At 36.0% G+C, this 14,913-nt stretch overlaps 1 protein-coding gene across 1 annotated transcript in view; it reads right to left on the bottom strand.

Moving 5' to 3' along the window:
* Positions 1–14,913, bottom strand: part of LOC106799995 (rho GTPase-activating protein 7-like) — a 270,378-nt gene that overhangs the window by 175,092 nt on the left and 80,373 nt on the right. The window contains exon 2 of the mRNA XM_014786307.2: positions 1,517–1,666. Coding sequence (XP_014641793.2) covers positions 1,517–1,666 — 150 coding nt within the window. The remainder of the gene's footprint in view (positions 1–1,516; positions 1,667–14,913) is intronic.

Genomic DNA, 14,913 nt, shown 5'->3' with positions numbered 1-14,913 from the left:
GTTCACCTATTTCTTCCATTTTTTATTTATTTATCTTTTTTGCTGAGGAAGATTCACCCTGAGCTAACATCTGTGCCAATCTTCCTCTATTTTGTATGTGGGTTGCCACCACAGCATGGCTGCCAATGAGTGGTGTAGGTTTGTGCCCAGGAACTGAATCCAGGCTGCCAAAGTGGGGGGCGCCAAACTTAACCACTAGGCCACGGTGCTGGCCCTCTTTTTTTTTTTTTTGCTCAAGCTATCAGATTCCCATTACAATCAGCTAGAGAAGGCAGTATGGGGTAGTGGTTAAATGACACGGCTATGCGTCAAGGCTGGCAGGTTTGTATGCCAGCTCTGGCACATACAATTAGTAACTTCTCTATGCTTTTTACTCATCTGAAAAATATGGTGAGGAATGAATGTGTTAACATGCATAAAGGACTTAGAGTAATATCTAGATATACTAAGGTTACCTATTATTTTAATTTGTTTATTTACTTTGAAATATTCTGTCTTACAGTTAGAATGAATCTTGAATAATTTCAGAATCAGTAGTAGAGGTATATAAATTAAAGAATTTTATAGAGAATAGTTCCATTTAGGTAGGTGCTCAAATTTATATACAGGATTTTCCACCCCTTTGATCTTAGGTAAATACATAACTTCTTGACTTAATGTGTTGTTTATCATTACAAAAATAGTAGATTAATTGAAAAGAGATTCATGGATTAATTATAAGTAAATTCTACCATCACATTTGCTAGATATGCACAAACTAAGCCATTTAATATGAAGCTAATGTTAAATGTATAAAATATATAGTCAGCCTTGGAATCTGTGTTTTCCAAATTTTATTTTGAGTGTCAGAATCCCAAAGGAGTGTCTGTCTTATATGAAATTAATGCACAGTAGAATAAAATTCTCACCTCTGTCCTATTCATTGTATTTCACTGAGTGAATTTTAGACTATTTTCAAGTTAATCTCATCTAAATTTTTTCGTGTAGTATGCTGGGTTAGTTCAACCAGCATCCATTCATGCATCCATTCACCTACCCCCCCACCCATCCACCCATCCATCTACCTACCCCTCACCCATCCACCCATCCATCCATCCATCCATCTATCCATGCAGCAAATATTTATTAAGCATCTTCTACATGCAATGTAAATTTGTGGGACATTGGAAATAAAATAATAAACAAGATAGACATAGCATTGCTAATGGCATTTACATTATATCGGAGAAAACTGAAAATTAGGGAAACCACCTCAATGAAGAGGATTTGATCCCTAGGAAGCATAATTTCCCAAGGTGACCCTCTTTTCTTTCTAACTAATAACCATTTTCTTTCGAATCACATACTTCTCTTACAGACTCTGCATGAGGCATAGAGTTATTTGTGTGACCTTCGTGGAACACTATCAGGGTCATATATGGGTTGATGCTGCCATCAAGGATGCTTCATTTGCAAGAAGGACTGTATGAAGTAGAGATATTATGCTCATGGGCAAAGTGGAAAGTGGAAAGCTCACAGGAACGTGCCGCCGCAGGTTCGTCGGTGTGCTGGACGGAGAGGAGCTGGTGCTGAGAGCGTTCTCTATGTCCTGGTCAAGCTGTTCCAGTTTCATAATTAGCAGCACCATGGAGTCTAGCCGCGCCCTATCTCGATCTTCTCTTATTTCCTGAGGAACAGAACATGTTGTTACTGAATCTGAAAGGCCACTTCTTAGAAAGAATAAAAAGTCCCCTGTTCTTCAATGTGACAAAAAGGACACTGAATAATAGGCAGTCTTCTACTTAAAGGAGAAGGGAAGTTCTATTCTGTATCATCAATGGGCTCTTCATTGGAAAGATACTGACCTACTGCCAAGAAAGCATTTTACATGAATATTAAATATATATCTTCTGGAGCAAAGTACAATGAAAAAGAAGTATAATATCAGTGAGTACTGATATATATTTACAGCTTTCTAATGAATTATTCCTGGGAAAAGTTATATATTTACTCTTTTTGTGTCATGGTACAAATCAATGATAACAAACAAATAATTATGGTTAGACATTTAAAGATGCATATAAAAGAATATTTTGGAAGAATATTTCCGAGGATAGCAAAAAAATGGGAAAAGAATCAAACAAGGCAGGTTTTCAGTTTGTGCGGTGGGCATTTTTTTGGTTTTTTTTTTTGCATGGGGCCATTTACCTACTGCTACTTCAACTTATGTCATTGCCAATATATTTCAATGCTTCTTTTTCTTTCATACACTTTTGGAAAAACCCCCACAAGCATAGGAATCATAGTTACTTATTCTGAATTCACTGTAATATAGACATATATTTATGGGAATATTTTTGCTTATAGGAATAGCTAAAGTTTCTCATTGACCATATACAGTTATTTGGGCATGACTGTTTACTATTCTTGTGTGTTCAACTCAAGTCGATTAGTATTAGGAATCTTCCAAATTCCCTGTGTTGTACAAGGTATGAAGGTTGGGTAGGGTCTTGGGTGAAAAAAAAAAAAAATGAAAACCTTGGAAACACAGTAAGTTTCTTTAGAAGCAAAATCTTTTGAGGGACTCAGGGCCAGCGTTTTTGAGGCAAATCATCATTTGTAACTCATTTTGCCATCTTCTCATCTATCTGAGATATTTACCTGGGGGAAATCAGGTTTGAAAGGACCACCCGGGTGACCTCAAAGGGAAAATATATCATGACAGAAGGCTGAGGGGTGTGAGCACAAGGGAGCAGGTTGGGGGCTTTGCCTAGGTGATGGTACTAGTAGTGGGATGAATGAGTAATTGCCTGAATCAGATCTTTAATTTTGTTTTTGGCATTGTTCTTCTAATCCCTCTAAATTCTCTAGCCACCATTAGAAGGGAACTCCAAAGAATAAGGACGAGGGTAATTTTGTGGATTCATCTAATTATATAGGGATCTCTGTACCTCAAACAGCTAGAGCAGACTGTTAACTTTAATGAGAATTATCTTTCATATGTCAAATAATTGGTTTATTAGATTAAATTGTCAAAGAATCATTAATTAAGCTAACATTGATAAGTTATTTGAGTAAGCTGAACTTGTGCTTGGTTTGATAGATTAATGTCAAATCGGAAGAGTTAGTCCTGATTCCACAAAGACATTAATTTTGAGAATAAATTAATAATTTTTTTGAGTTGTGTTAATTCCTTGAGAATACTATGCTGTGATTATTACTTCAATTTCTTTCAATTGTTCCTACTGTCTAAAACATTTATTGAGGCTCTAATAGAGAATTACAAAACCCTTGTCATCATAACGTTTCATTGTGCTTAAGAGGGTCCAGAATATTTGCAAACAAACAGACCTGAACCTTATTACCCATCATATCCCTCAATGCTACAGAACTTTGTTATATTAAAAAAAACAATATTTATAGTAAAATCCTGCTAATACCTTAAAATAGAGTCCTAGAAATATTGGAGATTATTCAGTTTAATTCTCTTCTAAATAATCCAGAAAATGGAAAAATCTAACTGAATAGAAGACTCAAAGTCCCCTTAATTACTTCTCCAATGTGTTTGCCTATACAGTTTCCTTCTCTTTTAAACCAAAGTTGTGTTGGGCAACATAATGTTCTTTGCATCTCTATATCCGCATATATGTTTGCGTGATTATCTTTCATTTCCCTGTTATAACATCCTAAAGCAGAAGGATTACATTTTTCAACCTGGCAGACATAAAGTCAAGTTATATACTGCACACACGATGCATTTTCAGGAATAATAATAATGAAATCAATAGAAGCCAGTGAAATAACACCTCCCAAAGCCTTAGAAAATATATCTTGATATTTTTCCAGCTACTAAGTTAATGTTGGATACAGCAGAATATCCTGCAGCTATCCTAGACCTATCAGCAGTAGTCTCAGAAACAATTTGTCTTTGAATTAACTGGATGCTGAGACTGTACTTTAAAAACGTTTTCAAATCCACGGGCTGAGCATCAAGTTATTTCAAATGATCTGCCAAAAGGAATAAAATCACATAGCTTTGGTCGACAATATGCTTTTAGAGAAATAAGCCTATTGCTTTTCCCTTTCCTTTATGGATGCTTCCTTATTTACCATCCATTACACTCAGCCTGAAGTGTCAAGTACACAGACCAGTATCATATGTTATACATTCATAAAACTTCACAAAATAGAGTTGACTATAAATCAGATGCTTTGGATAAATATTATTGTCCTTGTTTTCAAAACCCAAGTATTAATGTTTCGTAAAGTTCTAACTTTTCATACGTCCATGGCTTAACTCCAATAAATAGCTCATGCCTGAAAACAGAGCTGTGTATTTGCAGATTTTGGCTAGGTGGATTTCTACAGTGGAGCTTTCATTTCATGCTGTCGCTATAGTCCACGAAGAGGAATCTCTTAATAAGTGAAGCTGCCTATTAAGAAGTTCTCAGTATTTCAGTAACTTAACCCCCTTAAATTAAGGCCAAGATGCTAAATGCTCTCTCTTCCCATCTTTCCTTCCTTCTTTCCTGCAGTCCCAGCTGTTCTGGGCGGAGCACTATTAAAGGGACAAAATAGTCATTGATGAATAAGAGATATAAAATCCATATAATTTCCTGAATATTATAGTCAACCATGAGAAGACAGACAGCGAAAGTTAACAGATTGATAAATAAGATAGTTTCAGATAGGAACAAATGTAAGAAGAAAATAAATAGGTTAATGAGATCTACAGTAACTGCAGGGGGAGTGTCCCACTTTGTATAGGGTGGTCAGAGAAGAGCTTTCTGTGGAAATGAGTGTTAAATCATGATGGGGAGAGAAAGAATGAGGTAGAGAAGAGAAAGAGAGAGAGAGACAGATTGAGAGAGAGAAGAAAGAAAGAAAGAAAGAAAAAGAAAGAAAGAAAGAAAGAAAGAAAGAAAGAAAGAAAGAAAGAAAGAAAGAAAGAAAGAAAGAAAGAAAGAAGGAAAGAAAGAAAGGAAGGAAAGAAAGAAAGAGGAAAGAAAGAGGGAGGGAGGGAGGGAGGGAAGGGAGGAGAAGCAGGAGGAAAATAGTCTTCCATGCAGAGTAAAGAGTGATACAAGGATGTGGAGGTGGGAATGAGTTTGGTGAATAAGAGCATCAGAAAAAAGGTTAGGGGAGTAGGGGAGGGGGGTAGTGAGAGGGAGAGTGAGTGGGTGCTAGGACAAAATGAGGTTGAATAGAAATAGGAGTCAAATTATATTTTGTCATGAGGGCACTGTAAACAGGTCAGTTTTATTCAATGTGCAATGGGGCCACTGGCAGGATGTAAGCAAATGAGTGATTTACCATGTTTTTTAAACTTTTAGAGTTCTCATCACATATTGACAACCAAACATTTTTGGAACCTCACCATACTTTTTATCCAGCAATGTCACATGGCTAATATATGCTAAATAGTTCTATTCATCATAAGATTATTATTCTAATTCTAGTTGTACTCCTTTTTAAGCTGAAGTCTGAATTGGACCCACATTACAGTGATTATAAAGAAATAACAGATACTTTTACAAGGCCCTACGTATCTTGAGATCAAAGAGAAAAGAAAGCACTGTTTTGGGAACCTATTTCTTAGAAGTAGGGGGTGGGTGGGCAGTGGTATGTTGGTAAATGTTTAGCAACCAGATCTCCAAATCAAAAGAAAGTCCTGATTTGTAGCATGTGCTGATTTCTGTGGTGTTAACACTCTCATGGCCGATTTCAAGCTACCAACTAGATATTATTGAATACAGAGCTGAAAGAGATGCACACAACTGGCTCTTGTGAGCTGATATGAGCTGGTGCATGGTGGCTCCAACACACACTAGGAAGGGGGCCCAGTAGGATGGAGAGTCATTCTTAGAATTTGACTTGAATAGAAACATTAGTAGTTAAACCAATAGCTATAATTATGGTTTAGTCAATACAACGACATATTGAAATAATGCATTTTATTTACTTAATGAATTTACTTTCCTTAACTTTTGCTCTTGTTGCCTGAGTAGAGTTCAGCATAAACTGTAGATTTAAATTTAGTGTTCTTCTGGAGGGTTCTCTTTTTTCCTAATAGTGGCTCCTTTATCTGCCTTCCTTACACTATCCATTATTTATGTTTGCAAAATTCCTTATAATTAACATATCTTTATATTTGTATTTTTACTTAAGTCAAAACACATTTCTTTAAGTTCCTCGTTATGTCGCTTGGAGACTTCATACAACATGTAAGATTTTAGAAATCTGGAAGTCCAGGACAGCGGTTATTGGTTCCAGTGTCCTGACTTTGCAGATGAGGAAAGCGAATTCCTGGGAGTTACAAGTCCAGATCACTCCTCCATTGGCGAATTGAGTAGACCAGAGATGAGCTCTCCTCACTTCCTGTCCTGGTCTCTTTCCAGTACTCCATTTTGGTTTCCTTCCATAGAAACAATTTTTAATTTAATAGCAATTCAGGTATCGTGTATTCTCTCCTTAACTCCTGCAACCTGGTTTCCATTCCTTCCAACATGCAGAAACTATGTTGTGGAAGAACACCAATGACCACAATTAATTGCAAGAAAACTTTGAAGCATCTAGTCCAGTTCTTTACACTTTTAGTTAACAATCATTCAAGATATGTTTATTGCTGAACTGCTATGTGCTATATACTCTTCCCTAGGAGGCAACCTATTTCAGATTTGTACAGTTATAATTTTTAGAAATGCTATAGAGTAAAATTCTGCCTTTCTCTAACTTCCCAGGTTCTCCCTCCAGAACTAGGCAGCGTAAGTAATGTCTATTCCCTGGAACAGCCTTTCAAATATTTGAAAAATTATGTTGTACCCATTTTATTCCTTTTCTGGGTAAATCATCCTCAATTCTCTTAATTATTTTACATTTTTCAAATCTTTATTAGTTTTGTTTTCTCTGAATATGACATAATTCTGTCAATGAGCCAATTAAGGGTTGGTGCCTAGGATTAAATATATTACTCTACATGTTCTCTGCTCAGGGCAGAGAAGGCGAGTACTTCCCCATGTTCTACATACCCTCTTTAATGCAGCCTAAGAATTAAAGTGCCTCTTTTAGAACAGGAACAGGTTATTCCTAACGGGATAGCCACAATCTGCTTTTTTTAATGAGGAAACAGTATTTAGTTGACTGTGAACTGACCTCGAGTCAACAGTGTGATAAATGTCTCCTCTTCCCAGTATGTGCCTCTGTATTGCTAAGAACAAAAACATCCTGTTGTCTTGAGACTGTAACTAGCTATTGTCAAGGTATAGATAATATAGGGAGCTGCTGTGGAAGAAATTTCCAGTTGTATCTTTTTCAGACTCAAGTCCAGTGGATACACAAGTCTAGTCCTTGGATACACAAGTATCAGTGGATACTTAGGCAAATTAGGAGAGAAACTTTTATTCAGTTGGATTTGTTGTCAAAAACCTAATATGGGACTGGCCCAGTGGTGTAGTGTTAAGTTTGTGTGCTCCGCTTCAGCAGCCCAGGGTTTGCGGGTTCGGATCCCAGGCACGGACCTACACACCGCTCTTCAAGCCATGCTGTGGCGGCATCCATATACAAAATAGAGGAAGATTGGCACAGATGTTAGCTCAGGGCCAATCTTCCTCACCAAAACCGCCCCCCCCCAAAAAAACCAAAAAACAAAAAAAATAAAAATGGTCAACCATATGCTGTTCATTGGGAAATCTGAAAGATGCTCCTTATTTACTCCCAAGAGCTATTTTGTCCTTGGGCAGTAAAGTCACTTTGATCACAATGGTACCTGGGGGAGATAAATAGGGTTTTTAGGGGTCATTCTCTCCAGGAATGAGAGAGAATTTTGAATTGGAATCCTCTCAATAGGAGCCTCCACTATCCTTTTTCCTTCCATCTGGGGAAGATAATTCCAACCCTTCTCTTTCTCCTGATGATCTTTATTGAACAACACAGAACACAGCACACACACAGGGAATGGGGAGGAGATGCAAGTTATTGGACATTTTTCAGACTGGGCAAATATGAAGTCCAGAGAAAAGGGTGCTTCCCCTAGAGATGCTCAGGCTCTTTGTTCCTAAATGCAGGCATTTGGAAGAGAAGCAAAAAATTCAGTAAAATACCCGGATGCTTCCAAATAGTGGATATTTGGCTCAGCAAAGATAGCATTGCATGAACATTCTGCTTGTCAATGAATTGTGGTGTCACATACAGCCATAATAAATTAAAGGCTAGGCCAGGAATAGAACTAAGACTTCCTGATTCTTAATCCAAGGTTCTGACCCCTACACTGTCTTTGATTCCATGCACATCTCACCAGCTATTCTGGACTGGTAATACTCCTTGCTCACCCTTAAAAGAAAGGGACCTTTTAGCAAAAAACTTGGCTCAACTTCATTATGACTTATTTGATCTGCAGCCAGTTGGACTAGTATGAAATCTCATATTAGTGTTATATATTTCATTTGACAATAAATTCCCATTCTAGATTTTCCTTCCTTAAAATAATATCCTGTTTAAAGAACCAGAAAGTTATTAAATCTTTTTTTCTTTAGAAGCAGTGAAGATTTTCATCTGAAACGACAATCAGAAGTTAAAGATAGTGTAATTATCCAATGTCAGAATTTCTAGGCAAGTTAAAGAAGTCAGCCTTAATTTTTATTCTGCCGCATTTCAAGATGAAACTTATGTAGACTGGGAGGAAAGAAAACAAAGCAGCAACTATCTCCTACTTGACGGACACATTCTGTCCGACCACAAAATCTTTGTATATTATCTTTAATTAATAATAATATGTGCCAACATCATTATAATATTAGATGGTGGAGAGTGATAAATAATATCCTTATTTAAAGTACAAGGAATCTTTTAACTGATATGTAAACCGTGGCTTTATATTAAGTCTTTATGTTCACTCTCTATCTCTTTCCATTTACAAAGCATGGTGAAGAAAATTGGTTTCTCCTTTGCTGGATTCTTAAACTCTAACTAGGCTTCAAATGGAGCATTTTTTAGCTGAGACTTTGGTAAATTGCCTACACAGTCTCATGAATAGTTTCAAAGGACATTTATGCAGCTGGTCCTAAGGAGTACTCAGAAGCGGCAGGTGTGAACCGGGGAGAGAATTGTGTGGGCAGTAATTCCTCTCAATTCCTGGGAAATCTGAGGATGACTTCCTCCACTGGCTCTGAAGGCCCATTTTTGGGACTGAGATATAACTTCTACCTAAATTATTCAGTAAGCATTCTGAAACAAGTCTTCACTTTAAGTGCTAAAGTTGGACCTGGGCATTCAGGGTCACTTAATACTTTTATAGATAAAAAGTCACCCTTTCTGGGTTGATTATTTGTTCTGTATCATCATGCCTATGCCATATCTGCAAAGCCTTGCCGGATTTATTTTTTGTTTTTTTTTTTTTTTTTACAATTCTCAGTAGCTCTTTGCTTGGGCTCAGGTATTAAAGGAGACAGGACTTTTCCTGTTTGAAACATAAGAAAAACATCTATTTCACATTAAAATTCCATAAACTGTTTTCAGGAATGTTATTTATGATGGTTTTCTCTCAGATGTGGATAATAAAGACAGACGTAAGTAAAAATTTATTCCTTTTCCATAAAAATATATGACAATTTAGAAAAGGAGTCTTGCATTGACCTGGCTTCTGTCTGCTCTTCTAGTTTCGCCTCTCATCATTCTCCCTGATTTTGCCCAATGATCTTCAAAGGTCAGTCATCCTGATATACATATTTATACATATAGTCACCACTGTATATCTCTTAATATTTTTCTTTAATAAAACTTACCTTTTTACAGTTAAAAAATGAACTTTTATTTTTTTATAAATAAATTCTGTATAATATATAAATGGTAATCATATTTTTTAGTGTATGTTAAACTAAAAAATTAGCAAAGTAAAAAATCCTTATACTCTCTGATGTAATCTCCCATAAACCACACTATGTTTTAGGAAATGCTGTGCTGGAAGTATGGAACTTTTTGTTTTGTTTTTTGTTTTTGTTTTTTCAAAGGTTTAAAGCAACCATTTTATTTTATTTATTTTTTTAAATTATTTTATTGAGGTTCTATTGGTTTATAACATTGTGTAATTTCAAGTGTCCATTATTATACATCTGTTTCTGTATAGACTGCATCGTGCTCACCACCAATAGTCTAGTTTTTATCCATCACCACACATATGTGCCCCTTTACCCCTTTTGCCCATCCCCCCACCCCCTTCCCCTCTGGTAACCACTAATCTGTTCTCTTTATCCATGTGCTTGTTTATCTTCCACATATGAGTGAAATCATACGATGTTTGTCTTTGTCTGGCTTTTTTCCCTTAACATAATATCTCAAGTTCCATCCAGGTTGTTGCAAAGGGGACGATTTTGTCTTTTTTTTATGGCCAAGTAGTATTCCATCATATATATATACCACATCTTCTTTATCTACTCATCTGTTGATGGGCACTTGGGTTGCTTCTACATCGCGGCTATTGTGAATAATGCTGCCATGAACACAGGGGTGCATAGGTCTCTTTGAGGTGTTGATTTAATGTTCTTTGCATAAATACCCAGTAGTGGGATAGCTGGATCATATGGTATTTCTATTTTTAATTTTTTGAGGAATCTCCATACTGTTTTCCATAGACGCTGCACCAGTTTGCATTCCCACCAGCAGTGAATGAAGGTTCCCTTTTCCCCACATCCTCTCCAACATTTGTTATTTCTTGTCTTGTTAATTACAGCCATTCTGAGGGTGTAACGTGCTATCTCATGTAGTTTTGATTTGCATTTCCCTAATTAATTAGTAATATTGAATATCTTTTCATGTGCCTGTTGGCCATCTGTATATCTTCTCTGGAAAAATGTCTGTTCGTATCCTTTGTCCATTTATTGATCAGGCTGTTTGTTTTTTTGTTGTTGAGTTGTATCAGTTCTTTATACATTTTGGAAATTAACCCTTGTCGAATATATGACTTGGAAATATTGTCTCCTAGTTAGTAGGTTGTCCCAGTTGTTGTGTTCATGGTTTCCTTTGCCTTGCAGAAGCTTTTTAGTCTGAGGTAGTCCCATTTGTTTATTTTTTCTTTGTTTCCCTTGCCTGAGTAGACATGGTATTCTGAAAAGATGCTGCTAAGACTGATGTCAAAGAGTGTACTGCCTATATTTTATTCTAGGAGTTTTATGGTTTCAGGTCTTACGTTCCAGTCTTTAATCCATTTTGAGTTAATTTTTGTGTGTGGCGGAAGATAATGGTCTACTTTCATTCTTTTGCATGTGGCTGACCAGTTTTCCCAACACCATTTATTGAAGAGACTTTCCTTTCTCCATTGCATGTTCTTGGCTCCTGTATCAAATTGGCTCTACATGTCAATAGACATGTGGTTTTATTTCTGGGCTTTCAATTCTGTTCCATTGATCCATGTGTCTGTTTTTGTACCAATACCATGCTGTTTTGATTACTATAGCTTTGTAGTATATTTTGAAGTCAAGATTGTGATGCCTCTAGCTTTGTTCTTTTTTCTGAGGATTGCTTTGGCTATTTGGCTTTTGTTGTTCTATATAAATTTTAGGATTCTTTGTTCCATTTTCATGAAGAATGTCTTTGGGATTCTGATTGGGATTGCACTGAATCTGTAGATTGCTTTAGGTAATATGGACATTTTAACTATATTTATTCTTCTGATCTGTGCTCATGGAATATCTTTCCATTTCTTTATGTCTTCTTCAACTTCTTTCAATAATATCTTATAGTTTTCAGTGTATAGCTCTTTCACATAATTGGTTAAGTTTATTCATAGATATTTTATTCTTTTTGTTGCAACTGCAAATGGGATTGTATTCTTGACTTCTCTTTTTGCTAGTTTGTTATTAGTGTATGGAAATGCAATTGATGTCTGTAGGTTGATTTTGTACCCAGCAACTTTGCTGTAGTTCTTGATTATTTATAATAGTTTTCTGGTGGATTCTTTAGAGTTTTCTAAATATAGAATCATGTCATCCGCAAAAAACGAGAGTTTCACTTTTTCCTTTCCAATTTGGATAACTTTTGTTTCTTTTTCTTGCCTAATTGCTTTGGCCAAAACCTCCAGTACTATGTTGAATAGGAGTGGTGAGAGTGGGCACCCTTGTCTTGTTCCTATTCTCAGAAGGATGGCTTTCAGTTTTTCACAATTAAGTATGATGTTCGCTGTGGGTTTGTCATATATGGCCTTTATTATGTTAAGGTACTTTCCTTCTGCACCCATTTTATTGAGTGTTTTTATCATAAATGGATGTTGGATCTTGTCAAATTGTTTCTCTGCATCTATTGAGATGATCATGTGGTTTTTGTTCCTTATTTTGTTAGTGTGGTCTATCACACTGATTGATTTGCGGATGTTGAATCATTCCTGTGTCCCTGGGATAAATACCACTTGTTTATGGTGTATGATCCTTTAAATGTATTGCTGTATCCAATTTGCCAGTATTTCATTGAGGATTTTTGTATCTATGTTCATCTGTGATATTGGCTTGTAATTTTCCTTCTTTGTGTTGTCCTTGCCTGGTTTTGGTATCAGGGTAATGTTGGCCTCATAGAATGATTTAGGGAGCATTCCATCTTCTTCAATTTTTTGGAATGGTTTGAGAAGGCTAGGTATTAAATCTTCTTTGAATGTTTGGTAGAATTCTCCAGAGAAGCTATCTGGTCCTGGACTTCTGTTTTTTGATTACTGTTTCAATCTCTTTACTTGTGATTGGTCTATTAAGATTCTCTATTTCTTCTTGAATCAGTTTTGGGAGGTTGTACGAGTCTAACAATTTTCCCATTTCTTCTGAGATATCCAATTTGTTGGCATATAGTTTTTCATAGTATTCTCCTATAATCCTTTTTATTTCTGTGGTATCCGTTGTAATTTCTCCTCTTTCATTTTTAATTTTATTTATTTCTGCCTTCTCTCTTTTTTCCTTAGTGAGTCTAGCTAAGGATTTGTCAATTTGGTTTATATTTCTCAAAGAATCAGCTCTTAGTTTCATTGATCCTTTCTATTGTTTTTTTTAGTCTCAATTTCGTTTATTTCTACTCTAATTTTTATTATTTCCTCCTTATACTGGCTTTGGGCTTTGTTTGTTCTTTTTTTTCTAGTTCTGTTAGGTGTAGTTTAAGATTACTTATTTGAGATTTTTCTTGTTTGTTGAGTAGGCCTGTATTGCTCTAAATTTCTCTCTTAGTACCGCTTTTGCTGCATCCCATAAGAGTTGGTATGTTGTGTTTTCATTTTCATTTGTCTCCAGGTATTTTTTTGATTTCTCCATTAATCCAGCAGTTGTTCAGTAGTATGTTGTTTAGTCTCCACATATCTGTGACTTTCCCAGCCTTTTTCTTGTAGTTGATTTCTAGTTTCATAGCATTGTGGTCAGAAAGGATGCATGATACAATTTCAATCTTCTTAAATTTATTGAGACTTGCCTTGTTTCCCAACATATGGTCTGTCTTTGAGAATGTTCTATGTGCACTTCAGAAGATTGTGTATTCTGCTGTTTTTGGATGGAATGTTCAATATATATTTATTAAGTCCATCTGGTCTAGTATTTCACTCAAAGGCACTGTTTCCTTGTTGACTTTCTGTCTGGATGATCTATCCATTGATGTAAGTGGGGCATTGAGGTCCCCAACTATTATCATGTTGCTGTTAACTTCTCCCTTTAGGTCTGTTAATAGTTGCTTTATATTTTTTGGTGCTCCTGTGTTGGGTGCATATATATTCATAAGTGTTATTTCCTCTTGGTGGAATGTCCCTTTTATCATTATATACTGCCCCTCTTTGTCTCTCATTGTTTTTTTCATCTTGAAGTCTGCTTTGTCTGATATAAGTATGGCAACATCTGTTTCCTTTTGCTTGCCATTTGCTTGGAATATCATCTTCCATCCCTTCACTGTGAACCTGTGTTTGTCTTTAGAGCTGAGATGTGTTTCCCAGAGACAGCATATGGTTGGGTCTTGTTTTTTAATCCATCCAGCCACTCCGTGTTTTTTGATTGGAGAATTCAATTCATTTACATTTAGAGTGATTATTGATATACGAGGGCTTAATACTGCCATTTTATCTCTTGTTTTTCAGGTGTTCTATATTTCCATTGTTTATTTTCCCTTCTATTTCTGACTGCCACTTCAGTTTGGTGGTTTTCTCAGTTTTCCTTTTATTAATGATTTGTGGCTTTGCTCTGATTTTTTGTTTAGTGGTTACCACGAAGTTTGTGTAAAAGATCTCATGGATGAGATAGCCCATTTTCTGATGGCCTCTTATCTCCATTAGCCTAAGCAGGTTCCATCCCTTTCCTCTTCCCCTTCTGAGTTATTGTTGTCACAAATTGTTCTTTTTTGTGTTGTGAGTTTGTGACTAAATTGAGGTGTTTATACTTATTTTTGATGCTTGCCTTTCTTTTATCTTTTATGTTATAATTAAGTGTTTACTAACCTATTCTGACATAGAGCTACAATTTTCTGATTGTATCTGTGTATTTATCTCCTTGCTTAAGGTTTTGTAAACCTGTGCTTTTCAGTTTTAGATGGGAAGGCTCCTTTCAACGTTTCTTATAAGGCAGGCCTAATGGCGATGAACTCTCTCAGCTTTTGCTTATCCAGGAAAGCTTTTATTTCTCCATCATATCTGAAGGATAGTTCTGCTGGATAGAGTATTCTTGGCTGAAAGTTTTTGCCATTCAGTATTTTGTACATATGATTCCATTCTCTCCTAGCCTGTAAGGTTTCTGCTGAGAAATCCACCGAAAGCCTGATAGGGGTTCTTTTATATATTATTTTCTCCTACCTTGCTGTCCTTAATATTTTTTCTTTGTGATAGACTTTTGCTAGTTTTAATATTATATATCTTGGAGAATGTCTTTTTGATGTAATTAGGAGTTCTATTGGCTTCATGTACTTGTAAGTCCAGTTCCTTCCCCAGATTTGGGAAGT

Source organism: Ceratotherium simum, chromosome 28 (assembly GCF_057802395.1).
Source record: "Ceratotherium simum simum isolate JZ-2026a chromosome 28, ASM5780239v1, whole genome shotgun sequence".
NCBI lineage: Eukaryota > Metazoa > Chordata > Mammalia > Perissodactyla > Rhinocerotidae > Ceratotherium > Ceratotherium simum.
Note: the sequence above shows the minus strand (reverse complement) of the source record. Positions and strands in the feature narration are given on the sequence as shown.